Below are 17,491 nucleotides of genomic sequence, written 5' to 3' on the forward strand. Positions count from 1 at the left end.
CACACGCGAGATTTCTTTGTAAGAGAATAAAAGAAACTGCTCTCGGCTTCATTATTTTACTCTTTTCAGAATTGATTGATCGGGCAGGTGGCTGGAAAAGGTCGGCCGAGTGCATGCTGCTATCAAGTTTTCATGCTCAATTACTCCCACTTTAGTTATATGTTCAACGACGCATGATCAAACCACCGCCTAAGGTTTATCGGCAAACCGAGGCCGGAAAATGTTGATGTGTTCATTGTTTCTCATATAGATTTTATCTCCGCTTAATCTCTGCAATGCAAAAATTATGCACATTGATTATTTTGAATAATTATTTGTTGGAGCAATTTTTTCGCATATAATGATAGTTAGTCAATCATTTGGACGTTAAATTATGCTTATAAAACAAAATAAAATGTAGTAGATTTATCTATAAATTAAGAAAATATCTGTAAATTAATATATAATAAATTCAGAAAATATATCTTTCAACATTTTTGTAATTAAGAAAAAAAACTCAATTTCTTACTTTCGGCTAGAGATAAATTGAAATTTATGATACGGTACTGTATGAAATAAGAATAAAACAAACCAAGAGAAGAGAAGAGAGACGTAATGTCATGTCCCTTTGTCGTGTCGATTTAAGGTGCTTTCATACAAAATTCATATTGTTACATCATAATCGCAAACTTTAATTCATTTTCTTTCAACACAAACAATTTAAAAAATACGGAGAGAAAGAGGGAGGGAAAGAAATAACTGATAAAATTAATTTTTGCTTAAGGAAAATTCAATTATTTATATAATTCATTTACCGTCTGATTGTAATACACAACAGTTTGCTCACATGTGTGAAAGCGACTTTACTCCATCGTAGAAGATATCAATGACCTCTCATGTTCTTCCCTACGCTGCATTGGCTGTGTTTTTAACGATGCTGTAAATAAAAATTAATTTGTTCTCTCTATTACACATTGAAGATTTTTTATCCAATTTTTTAAATTATTATTTTATTTTCTAAATTAAAAAGAGAATCATATTATTTAATACGTTCAATACGTAAAAATGTTGACTTCTAACTTTTCTTTATACAAGGAAAACTTGTGTACAACATTGATATGTATAAAAAAATATATATAATTAATTAAAAAGATTATTTAAATATTTTCTTAATGCAATATCTGAATATATATGTCTCGTAGACTACTGTGAATGTAATACATTGAAAAATTATCATTCTTACATATATCTCATAAATTAATTGCCATATAAATAGGAGAAAAAAGTACTGCGGCTGTAGATAAAAAAAACTGCTTTATTGTGGCAGAGCACATGTATCATTATATATCAGCACATATATATATATATATACATATATATATCTATATATATGTATATATATACATATATATACACGTATATATATATAATAGGAAGAGTCCATAATAATTTACAAATTACGATCCATTTAAATGTCATTACACATGGCGGTGTGTGCAGGCAGGGGATTTGAGAACCAATTCTGACCAATCTCTTTCACGTTTTATTTTCAAATTTCACCTTTTCTCATTTTGTTCTTACTCTCCCTCAAACTTTTTGAACGTCAAACTTTGCGTCTCGATCATGAGTGGCTTTTTGAAGGCCCTTGAAGGATACGCTATTTTATAATACATGAAAACAAGAGATATGTAGTCTCCTTTCTGTCAGTTATTTCATCGAAACTGTGGCCATAAATTATTCGAGGAACATTGTGTATGAATCTTTCCTTGTATCTTACAATATTGTTATTAGTGTCGCAAATCATATTATTTTTCGCATGTATTCGAGATATTGAAAATCAGCTGTTTTCTGTCAACACACCCTTGAGAATTTGTCTTCTTTCTTGAAAGAAACAGGCGATCAATTTTCTACTTGTTGATTCATTCGGTCAAATAATTTATTGGATGCAATCTCTTTCACGATAAAATTGTTTTACATTCCATCGTTGTTATCGGAAGATATAGCCGATGAATTATCATAAATAGAATAGAAGCATGAAGTGTTATAAATTTTGAAGATACAATGTCCGAATACACTTCTGCGTGTACTTATTTTATACTTTGTATTTTTTCCGCGATTTAAAAACGCGCAATTGATAAATCGATTAAGATCACGATAAAATTGCAGTATTTCGATGCTTTTAATTAATTAATTAATTAATCGACTAATTAGTTTGTTAAATTCGTAACTATGTACTTACATTTTACGCTATTATAATAATAGCAAAAATTGCATGAATGTTTGAATCTTTTTTTTTTTAATTCCATATCTCTGTGATTATTTCATAAATGTAAATTTACACAGCTATTACAAGTATTATTGTTTATATTTGTGTAAGGTAACATTAATAGTAGACTCTTCGTATCCGTTACCTACTTATTAATACAAAGTTAAAAATGCACGAAGTTTAAATCTTTCTTTAAATCTGCGAATGTGTGTTCCGCTGAGTGTATGCACGTGCATATTTGCATATGCACGTTACACGTGCACAAAGCACATGGTTGATTTACATCTGGCACTTGCCTGTGCTGTTGCTCCTCTCTGAATTTTCCGGAAACCCAAATTAAAAGAACGAATCAAGGGCTCCACAATATGGTATTAATATAAATTTTATATCGCATAAATATTATATTAATATGACACTTGATATGATAAGCAGAAGTAATAAATTATATCGTAAACGTTCGTGATCGATAAAATGATTATTACAATATTAATAATTTTTTAATATTTTTTTTTCATATTTCTCTTATCTTTGTAATGCTTTACACATGAGACGTTCTTTTAATTTTAGGTATCCTAGAATTTGGAAGGCCGCTGATGTATCGTTTCAAAAATTTTCAAACTAATTTTTAAACTAAGGACTATAGTCTATCCAACAGAACTAATAAAATAAAAGCATCGTGTCGAAAATGAACATTCTTGCATTTATTCAGAATAAAAGAATATTTTATATATTAAATATATTTTGTACAATTACTCTCCCCTGCCATGTAACAGCAATCCACAATGCTGTCGTACAATTTATTTTAAAGTTAGAGACATTGGTCACGAAAAACAATATGCAAGTAGTTCTCAGACATTATCTCTTATTACGTTCTCATTAACTAGACTATAGTCCATAAATGATCTTATATCATCAATATTGGGATTAACTAATTGTAAGATTAGCGTTGGTCGTAAAATCGTTGATAGTTTTAGCATATCTAATACATTTCACGCTGTATTGATGAAATTTGTTTAGGAAGCTGAACGACAAAACATCAATTGGGAAAGGCATGGAAGTGAACGTAATCCTATAGCAATTTCAACAAAGCGTATGTCTCTCTCTATATTGTACAATTTCCTCATATGTAAGAAGTGTCACACGTATGCTTCGATCTACTTCGACAACGTTTCAGCCACTATTTTCTATCTTTTCCATGTGTCACTTAAAATATTATTAATAAAGCAAAATTAATTTCTCTCTTACATAAAGATTACAGATAGAAAAATCGTAAGTAGTGTAATCTCGAGGGAATATTTTATATATATATATATATATATATATATATATATGTATATATATAATTATATATAAATTCCGTTACAGGTGACTGTCGTTAAATGAAGATCGTCAAATTAGATACGAAGCAAAGCGTTTCAAGTGTATTTTTCTTTTCAGACAGAAATGCTTTATATATATTACAATATTATTATACAGTTAATAAAAATTTTTTTACGACGAACAGCGTTTTCACAATTTACAATTATTATCAATAGAAACTTCTCATATTCAGTTTTATGGCCATTTATATTATAATAATACACAAAATTATATATTCCTGTTTTATTCTTAGCACGATACGTAGATCGAAAGCAATCTCTTCACAAAAATAGGGAAATTGCATATAAATGTACTATCCTACAAATTTGTGAACTATATTTGCCATGTTGCTCTGTACTATTATTAATTGTTCGTCGATATTCAAAATTCTATTATATGACAATGAAAATTTTTTACTTAAAATAAAATTTATATTATATATATATATATATATATATATATATATATATATATAATGTTTAAATATATTTTATTAGCATTTTTTTCATACTTTTTCCCTTATCAAAGTAATACAGGTAATGGCAATTTAAACATATGCGATAAAATTATAGCACTGCGATATAATTAGTGACATTATTTGGATGTTTTTTTTTTCGAACGTTGCATTTACGATAACAATACATCATTTCATCCTGCATTTTAGCTAAATCGATGTGAACACAGTCCATTTAACATTTATTATTTCGCGAAATGTATAGATATATAGGCGAATATAAGAAATGTTCTCTTAGCAGCAAAATCATATTCTTTCAGATATATCAAATTTTCGCGATAAGCATATCTTAAGGAGAGAAAAATTACTTTATTGATTATTAGGAGAGATACTAGGTCAATCACGTAAATATATAATATGTGAGAAATCAAATTATACTGTTATTACTAATTAAGTTATAGTCTGACGATATATTATAGCAGTTTAATATATTCATCTATTTAATAATTAAGATCAAAAGCAAACGAGAAATCGTCTTTTGTCCAACTAATTCTATAGCTTCGATTATTATAAGCTCAATTACTTGTTTTCATAGAATGTTACAATAAATATAAAATATTATATGAAAGTGTATATAATTCTTGTATTATCTTAAAATGCTATATAATGTTCACCTGAGAATTAAAAAAATTGTATATACCCGATTATTCAAAATTGTATTACGTTATGTGAAGACTAGCGCAAAATTCGATATAATAAACTACGAGTTTTAAGAACAAATGACGAATGTTGATTTCAAACTGTAAAATACCTATATATGTTGTTTTAAAAAGGTTTATGATCATTACTGCTATTTAGCTTAAACGAGTTGAAATGATGCGTCAAGGAGGGCGAATCAAATAAAAGTTACATCGACCATCGATTAATACAAGATGCATGGCTAATTATGTGTTCACTTAATTTATTTTCGTTAAATTTAATTTTTTCTCTTAATACCTTTCTTATCTCATAAAAATCCTTTGCGATCTACGCGATCGCATTATTTGTTACTACCTATATAATATATATAAATAAATATATATATATATATATATATATATATATATATATATATATTACAGACTTAATTCGCCGTAATTAATGTTAATGAACGGGAGTAAGTTCTAGCGATTCTTTATCATCTTTTCTTTTTTTTTACCGTAGAATAAGATATTTATAAGTGAAATGGCGCAACCGACAAACGGTCAACAAGTACGGCTGTTTCATCGTAATTATGCTTGCTGTCATAAAGAAAAATTAATTTATATGTATATACATATAGATATATCATCGTAATTGATTGAAAATTGAAATAAAAAACTCACATGCAAGAGATTGCGCATCGCAGCTCCTTATAATCTGATGATCATATCCGCGTATATTCTCTAAATTGCATTTGGTCGTGATGTGTAAACATCAATGCTTTCAAATTTGTGTGATGTATGTGACCTAAATACTTGACTTCCCGAAAAATCTCACATCTTATAATTGATTTGAATGACAGGCCAATGACATTGCCACGAGAAAATTGCCGTACCCGTCGGCGTTTTCTTGTAGACCATCGATTGAATAAAGAAACTGTCTTCTATTTATGCTACTTATACATGTGCAATCCAGTATACGTCTTAAAAATATCCGAATAGGTTCTACTTTTCTCGATCAAAAGGCAAGAGAATTGTTCCGCTCGTGTTCATCCTATAGTATGATAACGCATCTATCGGGAATACGTACTTCTTGTTTCGATGGATTGACTCTTCGTAGGTAAACTGTAAACGATCAATTCGGGGGAGAAGCAATTCCTTCAATTTTTTCATTTCTCGCATACTCACCTCCGCGTCATGTCATCTCGGCCGAGCGCTTGTGTTTGAGGAGAGATCTACGGCAGCTAAAATCTACAACTCTATATATAGCTGTGGCCACTTTGACAATCTCAATCTGTACTTACAAATAATAATAAATGGAGAGTCTTCAAATTTTTGTTTGTTTGTTAGGAGGATATATATCACGTATTTCGCGAACCCGCATGATAATAATGTGACGTATCTTACAAGTATGTATTATACACATTTCTCCGTAAGATCGGAACGCTTCGTGTGTATCGTATACCTAAAATCGTAGTTTTTTTTTTCTCTATATACTTTATATTATATACAAATTGTAAAATGTCTTCTCTTAATGGAAAAAGTCGTGTCGGTTTGTGTATATCTTCCTTTGGTGTGTATCTATTTATTTCTTTAATACTTCTCTCTCTCCCATGAGAACGAGAACGTAAGGTGTATTATATATATTTAGCGTTTGTATTGACGCATTCTTACATTTTTCTTTGCGCACACAGATGCATTTTCATTCGTGCACAACAAGTCGCATTCGCTCACGATTTCGCTCCAGCATGCGTGCCTCGCATTCGCTCCCTTTCGTCCTTGCCATTCGCGCTTTATTTTTTCGTATCTTTCGGCTGCAAGATACATGATCACCTCCAAACACACACACAGCCTTTTGTATGCGTACAACTTTTCAAGGTCTGCTCACTGTCTAATCGTACTTGCAACGTGACTCCGCAATTTTCATTCTATACGTATTTTCAAGAGACGATTAATTAAATATTCTACGCGAAAATATTAGGAAACTAGTGCAAGGATTATATTGCTGAATTCATTTTAATAATTAATGTGAGCTATTCAGCATTGACATTTGGACTTTTAATAAGAATAAAGGATCAATTTCCAATTGGTAAAAAAATTATAAATAAACGAGTATATGCGAGAGAATTTACATTAGTTTTTGTTAATAAGAAATAATCTTTATATATTCTTTCTTAAGGAAATAATTTCGACCAGTAATAGGTTGAAAATAACTTAGTTACAGTAAAAGTAATTTACACGTCTATAAATGTATCACACATATGTGCAGAATCTCATCGCACTTGATGATGCCAGCAAACGACACAGCCATTTATTCCGAATATCAGAACAGAAAGCTTCGTCTCGATCTCTCGAGGCAATTCTCATTTCTCGATTCTCATTCCTTATTCGGCTGCGCATACACGTTAGAAATTCATTTATCATTGAGTACTATATCCTAATATCTTCGGTTATGCGAACGTGAATAAACTTGAACGACAACGGTGTAGATCGCGAGAGAGAATGGAAGAATTACGCACCGCGTGTCGTGTTACGGAATCGGAAACGACAAACATCTTCATCGGAAGGAGCATTCGGCGCCGTTTGCTACCCTCGATTCGGATTCAACAAGTTCGAGTTGAACAAAGTCCCGGCGATCCAATCTCTTAACTATCTTATACGAGACCCAACTCTCGTTCGACGAGAGCGGAACACAGATAAAGGAGAGGGAGAGAGAGAGATAGAGAAAGAGAGAGAGAGAGAGAGAGAGAGAGAGAGAGAGAGAGAGAAAGAGATAGAGAGGAAAAAAGAAAGGGAGAGAGAGAAAGAGAAAAAGATAGAGCGAAAGAGAACTCGTGGCGGTGATGATAGCGTCTCGACGACGATTAAAATTCGTTGAAATCGGCGGCCCTGATCGGGCAAAAACTCTCTCCCTCCTCAGACAGATTCTCGCCGCGGTTGCTCGTGGTAGTGATGCTGCTCTTGATCCAAGAGTACCACGCTCCTCGCGGCGGAGCAACGTCAAATGCTGGCGCGGTGCTGATAGAGCGGCGGGAACTGCAGGGTCGCGAGCTCGTCCCCGGGCTCCAGCTCGTCGTCGCCTTGCACATTCAACGCTGACAACTGTTGCATCGGCAGCAAGTGCGAGATCTTGCCGGGCGAGCGGCGCACCGTGAAGCGCGGTCTCCGCCGCTTTCTCTGAAAGCCGCTGCAGCGGCAGCTGCACACCGACGCCTCGTCGTCGAACGACAACGCGTTACCGTGATTGCCGATCTGGCCGGATAATATCGAGCCGTTCGCCGTTATCACGTCGCCCTCGAGACGTACCGCGCCCTGGGCCGCCTGCGACAACATACATTCCTTTCACTATCTATACAGACATTTCTTATCGATTTTAAATTGCAACATTTGCTACGTTAGCCAATTTTTACGCTAAAAAGAGGGCTATTTTAAATATCCTTAATAGCACAACATATATCCGAAAGATATTCAGAGGACATTCGAACATCTTCGGGATATGTGTGCTGTTGGGGATCTGCATCATAAAACAATGCAGAGAATTCATACATCGACTACGTTCTGTGTAAAGTAGCGTCCATCTGGTTTGAAGGAACGCTATCTAATAATACGATTTATTGATGTTACTGATAAAAAACATTCATCAAGTATATACTTGAACGTTTATTTATTCAGCATTAAATATGCGGGAGAAATAAACCAATTTATGTATATCTTTGATAGAAAAATGAGTTGTGTACCTGTAACGCTTCGGCCTCGTCTCGTCTCTCGTCCTCCGTATTCATGGTGACGAATCTCAGAACCAGCAAATTAAGCGAAGCCGCCACGATCGCCAAACCGAAGAGAATAAATATTAGAGCGAACATCACGTATTCGGGCTTCGTGTTGAGCGCGTTGTCCTTTTGCAGCGCGACCATATCGCCAAAGCCGATTGTCGTCAGAGTAATAAAGCAATAGTAAATAGAATCGAAGTAGGACCATCCCTCGTATCTGGAGAACGCGGCGGCACCACCAGCGATGGTCAAGCAGGACAATGTCGTTACCACGCAGATGAGATTTATCTCCGAGGCCTGCAATAAACACCATAGATTCGTATTAAAAAATAATAATAATAATAACTGTTATCACGAAAGAAAAAATAAAAACTATTGTCACGAAAGCATTGACAAAAAATGAAGTACACATCATAAGTAAAATAAGTTACAGAATAATCCACACAATTTCACTATTTGTATTGTTTTATAAACAGCCATTCATTATTATTCATTACTATTTTAAATAAATGTTTTTCGTTGCAAGTTTAATTAAATTGTGATTCGTGTAAAGTGAATTCGAAAGTTGTCAACAATTTTAATCACATGTCTCATACACTCGAGCTTAAGATAGAACGTGTGCACTCCTAGTTTCACTGAATCTGTTTGAATTGCATGTGAAATGTCTGACGATGAGCGTTGTTCGACTAAGCTATTGTTACCTGGACGTCCTTACAGTTTAGGAGCTGCTTTACACTCCGTATCACGACAGATGAGAACTTATTCAAGCGTTCTCCTATGCTCTGGAACATTACGAGTCCTAATGGGATACCAATAATTGCATAGCACATTGTGAACAGTTTGCCGTATATAGTATTCGGCGTTGAATGTCCGTAACCTGAAAAATGTAACATAAAAATGCGACGATTTTTATTACCTTTGTTTTTTTGGGGGAGGGGAAACAATAAAAGAGAATGATATTTCGGATCGAGAGTGTAACCCAATATTTCAAGTAAAATTTCAAAATATTTGCATAATATAAATATATGTAAATATATTTTCTTTGTGACGAGTAAACCGATTAAAAGTAAAACACTGTAGCTCAACATCACATTCTGTGACTAGCGAATATTTTTGACAACCCATTTATGTTGCTTGAACAATCGATTATCGGTTTATTACCACTTTCAGTTTCAAAATCACAATCAACAAAAAAAAAAATCACAAAATCAAAATAGTAAAAGCTCATAAAATTTAAAATTATTTCGATAACATTAAATCAAAATAATGTAAAAAGCTTTAAATTTTTTCATGTGTAAAAAATAGTTTAAAGGGTTAAAAAGATGTGAAAACACATTACAATATCAAATTACTTTTTACAACTCACGAACCGTTAACGCGTTATTAAATGGGTTTCGATAGCAGTGGGAAGTAATTCAACAATGGTTGAATATACGGTAGTGATAATAAATTTAGTTTGAGTAGCTAACAATATTCAGGGCGACAATATAACTTGGCGATATGTACCTATTGTGGTGAGGACCGTTGTAGCGTAATAAAATGCGCCAGCGAACTTCCACTGTTGGCCAGCTTTGTGAGGTTCCGTCTTCAGCACCACTGTTTCCATGATCTTGAAGTCGGCCTCGCTTATATTATATTTTCGTATGACCATTTTTTCAACGGCTGCAATTACAGAATAAAAGTGCAGCGATTAGATTCATATAGCTGCAATTCAAGAAAGACTCTAAAAGCGTTAAGATAATTGATAAAATGCTTGATAAAATAAAATAAAATCGCGTGTATGCTGTTGTATTTTATCGATGTTTCCAATTGAAAGCAGAGATCAGTGAATTTCTAGAGCTAAATAAAAGATAAACTGTGGTTCGGAACATGTCTTCATATATCTGACGAAAAATCCCCACGTCGAGATGACAAAAATTTGACATCTTTAATGAAATTGCATGTCATGTACGCTTTCCCCCTCGGACAAAGATTAAAACTTGTTTTTGTAATAAAAGAAAAAAGAAGGTAAAAAAGGAAAAACGACTGGCATGAGACTCAAGAATCACCACTCCATTCAACTTCCTTCAAGATTTATAAGACTTGCGAGAGACGTTTATTTATCAACGAGGCAATATATAGTCGTTACATTGTGTAAGGAGATCGTTCCTCTTCAACGATAATGCACGATGACTTTTTTATATTGAGTACTTCTCTGCATAATATATACAGCTTGTACAAATACCAGTTTTCTCATATACAAAGACATGTTTCATATAATGTTAATGTTCTAATGTCGCTTTTTTTATTATACGACTAAATAATCTATACAAATAGTAATAAAACAATTTTCATCCCAGACAATATAAAATAGCTAGAAATATTGTAAAAATATCTAAGGGATACTGTAATCTTTTTTGTGACGTTCTTTAAGTTTTCAGACATCTCTTGAATTTTTATTTTCTTCAGTCTATTCATTCGCAATCAGTGAAGTTTTGTTAAAACAAGATTAAAAGAAACTGTATATGAAAAATGATATAGTACGTATAATAAATTCAAAACAGAAACATAAATCAAAATCAAGAACTTATATAAAATATCTATACTTCTGAAAAATTAGTTTTAAACAAATTATAATGTATTATCCTTATTTTGTGCATTTAAATCTTTTCTCCAAAATTAAATATTATTATTCGAACACAAGAAAGTTAATTTCGCAATCAACACAATTTCTCATTTCTAATTATGATTTAAGCCGAGTCGTTTGATCGGTTTAAATCCGAGATGTTTTGTAAAACACAATACGAGGAAAAGAATGATTTACCATCTAATGCTTCCTTGCGTAATTTCTCCGTCTCAGACTCGAGCACGTCGAAGATTGCAGCACCGACGAGGAGATAGGTAAGCGTGAAGACGATTAATGATAAAGTCCGGACGTTTTGCTTCTTCATTCTCTAGTGAGCCACATGCTCACTAGCAGGGCCCCGGCCCTAATTACTTGCATCGCTCAATGAGGTACGATTTGCGTCATCGGGTCCATGACGAACCCCCTCTTCCGCTCAGTGACACTTGACGGGGGCCCTTCTATGCCTTACCTCTATGCTACAGACCTGGCACGCGATTTCTTATCTTCAGGATATCTCCTTCCTTGCAGTAGCATTCGTGCAGTCGCTTCCGTTCATCTGAAACTTTCATGCCTACATCTGACTGAAGTTTCAAACGTATTAAAGGATATATATATATATATAAACGCATTGTAATATATAGCAATTTATTAATAAATCGAATTAAAAATAAATCTCACTCTCTCTGATAAAATAAGAAGAAGCAACCGAGATAGTAATTGGAGCATTGAATCGATTTTATGATATCCGAAAGAGAGCCAATGATACGAACGAAATTTACGAGTTCCCTGTTACAGCGATACGTTGCGTTATTTTTAAAGATATGGGTCGTTTAAGAAAGCCCACGAAGATTGAAATCGATTTCATCCTATCTCATCCTCATTTTCGGAATCTTTCTGCTGGCTTGAAATTAAGACGTACGACACGAAGAGATATAATCGTTCCGACGACTAAGCGAGATGACCCGTTTTAAGATCCCTCTTTTTTTCCTCGTCGATGAAGCGAGACGCAGCCATTCTCTCACGATAAGGATTAACTAAGAGCAAAAAATGTGCTGATTTAAAAGAGGGCTCTCACCTGCAGTCTGTTCCGGGTTTTCCTTTAGGTACGACGAAGAGTTGAGCAGAATGATATGGCAGTGCTTTCGCTGCTCCCACTGCCACGTTCCCTCCATTCCTCAGCTTAGCACCCCACGTTTTCAGAGCCGACTAAAAAAAAGATTAACTTTTGATGAGTGACGAAGCACGCATTTTCGCGAAAAAATTCATTCCTACAAAATATTCGGGAAACAATGGTAGATAGAATTTATTTTGTCGGAGAGTATCCGATATCGTTTTTTCACTTAAAATATTCCGAATATTACCTATATATTTTCCCATCGAAAAATCGAAGCAATATGTTACATACAGTACACGATTCGATAATACAAATTATGTTAATCAATTTTTTTGTGCAAAGGCGATAAGAACAGTCGAATAAAATGAAAATCATTAATTATTTGTTATTTTTTATTGTTATGTTTGACATAAAAACAATCGGTGAGGAAAAATTGTTGGAATAATTGCTATCTAAGATCAAATTGCATTGTAAACCTATATATACGTAGCTACTCATAAATATGTGAATAATATGTATTATACAATATATTCATTATCATTTTCGCAGCTTATTACATCTGACAACGAGGTTTGTGTGAACATGAACAGATATAACGTTCCATGTCGACTGTCGTGTTATACTTGTCAGTTGACGTGCACATTATACTTCGTAGTTTCGCGTATCCTGGGTATAATTAGTCACGATCATTTGCATTTCTAATTATGATTCGAAATATCAAATGGAATAAGTTTCATTCATGGATAAAAATATTACCAATCTATAGTTTGAGAAGAATCGATTAAAAGATCATATCTTCTTTTTCTGATTGTAATTTTAATTTTGTATAGAAATTTAGCACGAAGTCAATCTTCTCTTCTCTCTCTTTTTCTTTGATACTTTGCCTTATTTAGTGTGTAGAGGAAAATTACTATTATCAAAAATTATAATTAATATAAATATAATAAAACAAAGAATAACAGATTCTTGGAAAAAGTATAAGAAAAAAGATTATTAATAAAATAAAAAATAAATGAAATCAAACAAATAAATGCAGTTGTTGATTTAGGAAAGTTAGTAAATTTAATAGATTTTGCAGATTTCTAAGAGTTTTAAACTAGCTTTTGGCAAAAGTAGTTAATCGATCCGAATTAAATGTTATATTATTCATTGGCTTTCTAATTATCCTTTTAGTTATGTTCAAGGGAACGAAAATGTTAAATCCATGTTAGGATTAATGAATAGCAGGCAATATGCTTATGCTGCGAAAATACTGATAATAATGCACATTATTGGAAAATATTAAATGTTAATTGTAAATAATTAATTCTGATATCAAATGCATTTTTCGTCATAGTATAGCGAGGATTAAATAAACACATATGTAGCAAAATATTTTAAATCATGGATACGAAAAGTAACATTTCCATCACAAATTACAATCGGTGAGTTGAAATATCGATGCATTTATTCATAAAATTGGAAACACAATCGACGAAAAAGATTTGCAGAATTCATTATATTAAACTCACCAAAATCATACACATAACGTTTAATTATTACTTCAATATTGTTTACATCCTAAATTTTGAGATAATCTTTCTTTCATTATATTTTACGCTTATATTTTACGGAAATTCAACTTTTGCATATGTTTCCCAAAAAGAGGAAACAAAGCTAAGCGATTTTGATACATTAAATATGCAGAATATTTACATATAAACATATGTGCATACGTGCGCGTGCGTATAAATGCGTATACATATATCTTCATTGTATTCAGATGTAGCTTCATATGTATAGATATGCGTTCCCATTTTCTCGATAATCACGCATAAAAATATAATACGTAGTTTATTTTGGCAAATCTGCATCTAATTTAATTGCAAATTAACTTTCTTTGATGGAATTTGTATGTTCAACAAAATGCCAGTTTGCAGTGCAGTTTCTTGTTTTAAAAATGTTATAATTTATAATTAAATTTTTATATTAAAATATAATTTCTCTTGACCTCTCTAATCAATTTTTAGAAAAAGATAATTTAAGAATAATATGGTATATAAAATAATTAAAGAAAAGGAATAATTTATGAAGAATAATATATCTTTTTATATATTATACATATTATTTTAATTTATAATTTATTACGGTGAAAACAACATATTCTGCATTTGTCTATTAATTAATAAATAGTAGATAATAAATAATGTCTAGTAATTGCATCCACAAATTTTCAAATTTATATAATATCTGTAATCATCTAAAGAAAAAGATTATATATAACTTATAGCTTAATATAATTAATTCTCATAATCTTAATTTAGATTTGAATTTAGAAATTCAAAGAGATCATACATAAAATAAGTAATTTAGTAAATATCAATTAATTCAAAAAATTCATATTTATTATATATATTTTGTAATAACAAAATATATGAAACTGAAGAAAATAGAAAAAGAGAGGAGGAAACAGAAAGAGAGATGAATAAGGAGAGAAAACGAAAAGGAAACTTTGCAAGAGAGTATCTGGCAGGGAAATTCGAGATTCCTCATCATCCAGCCAATTCCAGATAAGCTCTGGCAATTCCGAAAGCAACGAGTCTAGCAACGTTGAGTCAAATCAAATCCTCTCAAATCCTCTCTCTCTCTCTCTCTCCCCTCCCCCTCTCTCTCTCCATCTTTTTCCTTCTCGTTTAAATTAAGGTTTGCGCGATAGCCGGTTAGATTGGCGTTAGATTGGATATGCCTGTGTTTTATTGAATTTATGATAAATTGCTACCGAAATTTCTCATTCGTGATGCGACCGATATTGAGGAGCGGAGAAAAAAAAAGGAAGAGGAAGGAGAAAACCATCTTCGCGCGCACTTAACCCGTGAAAGAGAAGCCGCAGAAATCCCTTCGTAAATCACGGTAACGATCGCGATTAGAATCACGGAGATTTCTTTCACGAGAGCAGGGAGAATCTGGTGAATACATTTAAAACTGATGTTTCCGATACGCAGTATTAACGCTGGTAATGATCGATGAACGCACAAATCTCTGACGTTCCGAAGAGGGTGACTGAATCGGCATTTACATCTAATTTGGAGGTTGAAATATTCCGTTTTTCCATTGCTGTCAAAACTAAAGACTAACAATAAGTAAGATATCTAGTCGAATTTTTAATATTCGCATTTTCTGTACAAAAAGAAAAAAATTAATGTTAAATAATAATTTACATAATGTTTTAACTAGTGTTCGTTGAATTGCACGATAATAATTTCAAGTCTAGCAATAAGAACATTGAAAACATAATTTCTTTGAACATATTTAAAGAATTGTATATATACATATAATATTTTTAACAAATATTAAAAAATTATAATATAATACTCTGTTTAATACCATATTTTTATTCATTTCTGTATCAATAAAAAATAATAAAGAATAAAAAAAATAAGAAATAATTTGAACCAATAGCTTTAATTAAAAGTAAATAAACATCTTAGTAGGATATGAGATCCTCTCTCTAAAGATGTGAGATATTATGATAGATGTTTTTTAAAGAGTGTAAAGATAATTGATTATTTTTTTATGCTCGTACAAGTTTTACTATTTAAATGTAAGAGGAAAGATAAACGCACTTTTCACAACAAAAATATTTTCCATCCACAAATTGCCACAGTTGAATCGAAAAGGTCAAGGACTGCAAGCTTTAAAGGAAGACATGTTACAATTCTGCGCTATCCATTCATTGTCTCATGATATCGGATCTTCATTGTTATACCTTTGAATAGGTCACGAGTTTAATAACACCGGTTAGTGCCATACTGTCCACGATATGAATACCGATTATTGTGTGCTCGATCCTAAAGGGTTGTTGCAATAGTGGTTTATTTGCTCTACTGAATTTAGCGAGATGGCGTTGTGTAAAGAACGATGTAAAAATCGTTTACACGATTCGCGCCTTCTTCAGAAATAAAGGATTTTCCTAAAAGCATATTAATCAGAATAAGTCTTTTGAAATTTTGTTACAATGTCGTATAATTGTATTTGTTTAATATGAGAATTGTGAAACGCTATTATTTTACAATTACAGGGAGAATATTCTGCTTCTAGAAAGAGATGATTTTAATATGGATTTTTAAATTGAGTTGTACGTGCGTAGTTTATTATTAAACGAATTGAATTATTTTTTTGTAAATTAATATTATATCTGTTATATATTATTCAAATATAAAAAAAATATAAAATAAAATATCTAGAGCAAATTAAAATCACAATTAAAAAAAGCTAGATATTTTACCTCTCTTTACATTTTCTATAATTTTTTATTTTTAAAAGTGTAATGATATTATAAATTATTTGGTGCATTGGAAAAATCTTTGAAAATAATGTATTTTATTGTAGATATTAAATATTATGTATTTTCGTGAATGAATCATGGAAATTCATTAAAAATCAATAAATAGATAAATATAAATTTAACATATATAAGATAGGCAATAAGAGCCAAATCGCGGATGACAGTGCGTTATTCTAAACGAAACTAAATTTTTTCGTTAGAATTAAATACCTGTGCACAAGGCACCAAATTTTTACTTGGACACGGCCAAGATATAAAATCTCTTATTGCCTATCTTATATATGTTAAATTTATATTTATATATTACAGAGCCTAGTTAAACTCTTAATCAATAAATAGATTTGTTGGTGGCATGTGCCACGTGCCCTGTAAATAATTACGGACTCGATCGAGATATACAGGATTATAAGGGTCAACCATATTTTATGTTACGCAGTAGGGACTTAGGGCGAAAATCATCTCGCTGCTATATGAGTATCGCGGAATCTTTGGACATGTTTGTGCCACGTGATTGCGACACATTTATCTTCATATGAAATCGTAAAGTTCACGTGTGGTCATATTTCCCACGAGTGCTGTGTTAGTCAAGGTTGGAGTTGCCTTTGATGGTATATTCTCACGACCTATCGTTTTATAAATCGAACTTTCATAAAAGTACACAACAGGTTTATGTTGAAGCCTTTATGTTTACTTATAACAATATTCTTGTCATAATAGAATAGAATTGGAATTTACGATAATTTTTATGTGTCTGTTATTATGTTTTATATATAATATATATATATATATATATATATATATATATATATATATATAATATATATAAAACACATTTAATATATATATTCCCTAGAATTAAAAAATCATGATTATTAACAAAAAAAAGAATAAATAAAGAGGCTGTATATTCCTTGCAAATATAAAAATGTTTAGCCGATAA

General features: G+C 31.9%; 1 protein-coding gene across 3 annotated transcripts in view; it reads right to left on the reverse strand.

The window, feature by feature from the left end:
- Nucleotides 1-1,276: 1,276 nt before the first annotated feature.
- The window catches only part of Task6 (TWIK-related acid-sensitive K[+] channel 6), an 82,193-nt gene continuing 65,978 nt past the window's right edge, over nt 1,277-17,491 (reverse strand). The window contains exons 2-7 of one of the 3 annotated variants that reach the window (XM_029305907.2): nt 12,189-12,319; nt 11,312-11,669; nt 10,015-10,170; nt 9,210-9,385; nt 8,476-8,805; nt 1,277-8,059 (exon numbers count right to left, since the gene is read on the reverse strand). In XM_029305907.2, the coding sequence (XP_029161740.1) occupies nt 7,739-8,059; nt 8,476-8,805; nt 9,210-9,385; nt 10,015-10,170; nt 11,312-11,438 (1,110 nt within the window). In that variant the 5' untranslated portion in view covers nt 11,439-11,669; nt 12,189-12,319 and the 3' untranslated portion in view covers nt 1,277-7,738. Of the gene's footprint in view, nt 8,060-8,475; nt 8,806-9,209; nt 9,386-10,014; nt 10,171-11,311; nt 11,685-12,188; nt 12,320-17,491 lie in introns of all 3 variants that reach the window. The other 2 variants (XM_029305908.2, XM_029305909.2) reach the window with 2 other exon arrangements.

The sequence above is a fragment of the Nylanderia fulva genome, unplaced genomic scaffold, assembly GCF_048542155.1.
Source record: "Nylanderia fulva isolate GAGA-0341 unplaced genomic scaffold, ASM4854215v1 Scaffold25, whole genome shotgun sequence".
Classification (NCBI taxonomy): Eukaryota; Metazoa; Arthropoda; class Insecta; order Hymenoptera; family Formicidae; genus Nylanderia; species Nylanderia fulva.